Genomic DNA, 3,692 nt, shown 5'->3' with positions numbered 1-3,692 from the left:
ATACATATATACACACACATATATACATATATACACACACATATATATACACACACACACAGTATATATATATTATTAGCCTCTGTTGAATGTGTGTGGTATGTACATTGTGCGAACACCCGTGTGTAGCGATGTGATCATCAATAAACAAACTAAAAAGCAACCAGAAGAGCCGAGACGTCACATCGTGTAAAACTTAATGCAATCAATCCATATGAAAAATGAAAAGACTACAGCTCATATTTACATCAGAAGCAGACGCATGCTGAACACGTTTGTACAACACATTCCACACGGATATGTCTTTAAATGCCACGAGTGCATAATTAAACAGGAGTGGGTACCGCTGCAAATAGAACCCGTCAGCCTGGTTTACATGAGCTCCGGAAACAAGGTTACTGAGAGACATTAGAGTCCCACTGAACATCTGAGAAACATATTCATATGTACTGCAGATCTCCCCCCTATTCATCTTATATCTTTGATGACAAATTAAAAAGTGGGGCCACCATGAGTATCCTTAGTACTAAAGTCATTGACGTTACAAGTATGAAGAAGTCTACTGGAGGAGTAAAATGTCTTTCAGATGACCATTTGTGCTCATGTCCAAATTCCTCAGTTTTGTTTGCATCTTATTGTGTTTTCATTCATCACATCACCCATAAAGCCGTTCTGTGCAGCGCTCTGCAAACCGTTTAGCTTTTAGCCGAGTGCTGCATCAACGATTACCTGTCACTGAAGACTGCCGAGTGTCCGAAGCGGTTGACGTCGTGGTAGAGGTCCGGCCGAGGCAGCACCGTCCACTCGTCGCACGCTGCAATGAAAAGACGACACCAGAGACAAGAGAGGTCAAGCTGTGTCGCCGTGCTCCCACATATCAAGTCATACTCGGAAGTGCAGCTGACGTGACGGGACCTCGAACAGCTCAGATCCTCGTGCTAATCAGGGAGTCAGTCGGCGGCAGAGTGGCCTTGACCCAGACACTGGGGGTCTGACGGCTACGGGAGCAACAATCATGTAGAGAAAACGCAGCCAGGCATGCGTGTGTCCGGCATGTGAAGAGAAATATACCCATAAAATATGGTGGCTCTGTGGGTTCAATTCCCAGCCTGGTACATTTCTATTTGTAGATCTGCGTGTTTGCTGTGTTCTCCCTCTCTCTCTGGCTCCCTTTGGTTCCCTCCACCGTGGAAGGACTGTGAGACGGTTGGGCAGCGACATGGAAGGGGCCCCACCACCTCTTCTTCCACATGGCTGTCTGTAACCACTTCTTGTTGTTTTGTGCATCTTTGTGGTCGTGTTGAATCTCGTAATTGTTTTGTTGTACTTGTAGTTATAGTTTTTTGTATGTGGTTGCTTTGCCGCCTTTTTTTTGTAGTTTTGTGTCTCACTCAGTAATCCATCCGTGCCTCCACCTGATTTAGGATGTGAGAATAAGGAGAAATGGAAACTCCTGACCGACTACAGAGGTGTTTGCTAAGTTCTTTTGATCTTGTGATGGACTAGCTAATATCTTTCATTGATCCAACTATAAAAGAGCAATGTACAAACGTAATGTATTGTACGTAAAGTCACTTTTGCTAGTTAAAATGACAAACCTCATAGATTACATCAGCTGCTGCTTATCAACGACTTGAATGATGTCTGGTCCTGGTGCTCTCCAGAAACAGGACTGTAGTGTGTACTCGATGCAATTATCCAGCCGATTGCATCGCGTCAATCTTGGGAGAATGTCCCAGTTAAACTTGTATGCTTATCAATATATATCAATATTTTAAGCCTCCGGACTTATTAATTCTGCGTTAGGACCTTCAGTATTTAGAGCGAGTAGCTCGTGATGAATAAGATCAGTGGAGAGAAAGAACATCTGAAAAAATTAACAGTTTTGTGATACAAAAATTATCTTGGGACCCATTGTGGGACTCATTTGGGGTCCCCAGCTTCAGATATCTAGGTTAGATATCCTCATTGTTTAAATACTTTTTCAGTGACTATATTTAAAGTTGAGGTGTGTAGGATTTGGCGACTTCTAGCGTTGAGAATGCAGATTGCTACCGACTGAAACTACCACGGCAAAACACAAATGTCCCTTCGTAGAGCCAGCGTTTGGTTTGTCCGTTCTGGGCTACTGTACAAACATGGCGGCTGACTCCGTAAGGAGGATTCGCTCTGTCTGTAGATATAAACGGCTCGTTCTGAGGCAAAGAAAACACGATACTTAATTCAGATGATTATATACTAAAAAAACACTGTTTCTTTAAGTGTTGAGATTTAGTGACTTAAATGTTGTTCGTAACGACAAATATGTCATTAAACTTTAATTCAGATTTAGGGATTTGACCAAAACTTTGAGATGTCTTGACCTCCGAATCATTAAGTGCCTGCTTACTGGGTAAAGGCCTGCAGCAGTGTGTGACAGTGTGTGACAGTGTGGTCTATCATCAGCACAAACAACTACACAAAGACCTGTGAGCGTGAAAGTCAAAGCTGCTGGAAGACAGACCAGCGAGTGCAGCGCACCTCCTGCAGTCAGAACAACGCTGTGCAAGTCATCGTGGTCTCCCAGAGGAAGAGGGCGACATCCACGCGAGAGCTCCACATTCAAAAGGTAGACACTGCCCTCTGGTGGCACACGCTGGCACTGCAGGTGATGTGGTGCATTGCCCCCTTCAGAGTGGGGATTTATTATGACACCATCTACCAATGTCAGGACAGCGGACGGCCCTTAAATTGTGCACTCTAATTGAGTTTGGCTTGTTAGGGGGGGGGGGCTGTAATTACCAGACAATTACAGAGCTGCTGCTGCTGACACTGACCCTGCAGCTGGCTGGTGGAGGTGAGGAAAATTGTCTACTTGTCTTTTTTTGTCCAATTACAGAATCCTACAGAGGAGGAGCAGGGAGGACAGAGAGAGGGACGAGCTGAGGGAGGGGAAAAAAAAAAAATGCTCAAAAGTTTTTAATTTCTAAAGTTCCGCATTTAAATGTGAACTCTCCGGGGAAATCACAAAAACAATTTGTTTCCTGCGGTGACCGGCGTGAGATAAGTTAGTCTCATTATGCCAATCAAGTGAAGACATGTGGTGAATGTATAAAGGGGGCAGTATGAATGTGCTGCAGCAGCCTGTTCTTCACACCGCTACGATGAAGCTGAAAGACAGACGGTTGTTGGGGACGTTTCGGCCCCATCATGGAATTGCCGGTTGCACAGGAAGAGGAAGGGGAGGGGGGGGGAAGCTTGTTCCCCCTGAGATTGTAATTTCGCTGCCTGTCAGTCACCGTCGTAATGACACAGAAATAGCAGAACGTCCTGGGGCCATTTAGCAGCCCGCAGGGAATTCTCCCTCTCATCCAGACAGACTGAAGCCTCCCGTTAATGAGCAGCTTACAACAGCAGCACTGCGGAAGGAGGGCCGACGCAATTCAACAACAGTAAATGGCAGCCAGCGAACAAAATGAGGATGTCAGCGGTGGTTTCTGACAAAGCATGGCTAACTTCCATTAGGAAGTATAATTAGAACAAAAAAAAAAAAGGTACGCGACAACCGACAGCAATCAACCTTTGATCGTCACATTTAACCAGCAAAGACAGAAAAGGTATTTTCTTTCTATACAGTCTGCACACACACACACACACACGTGGGAGTCTCTCTCTCTCTCTCTCTCTCTCTCTCTCTCTCTCTCTCTCTCTCT

The 3,692-nt window shown here is 45.0% G+C and overlaps 1 protein-coding gene across 2 annotated transcripts in view; it reads right to left on the bottom strand.

The window, feature by feature from the left end:
- Positions 1-3,692, bottom strand: part of atrn (attractin) — a 124,064-nt gene that overhangs the window by 92,746 nt on the left and 27,626 nt on the right. For both annotated transcript variants that reach the window (XM_031873161.1, XM_031873159.1), the window contains exon 11: positions 730-814. In XM_031873161.1, coding sequence (XP_031729021.1) covers positions 730-814 — 85 coding nt within the window. The remainder of the gene's footprint in view (positions 1-729; positions 815-3,692) is intronic.

This window comes from Anarrhichthys ocellatus, unplaced genomic scaffold (assembly GCF_004355925.1).
Source record: "Anarrhichthys ocellatus isolate YVR2014 unplaced genomic scaffold, GSC_Weel_1.0 scaffold69, whole genome shotgun sequence".
NCBI classification, from domain to species: Eukaryota; Metazoa; Chordata; class Actinopteri; order Perciformes; family Anarhichadidae; genus Anarrhichthys; species Anarrhichthys ocellatus.
This window is presented reverse-complemented; position numbering and strand designations above follow the sequence as displayed.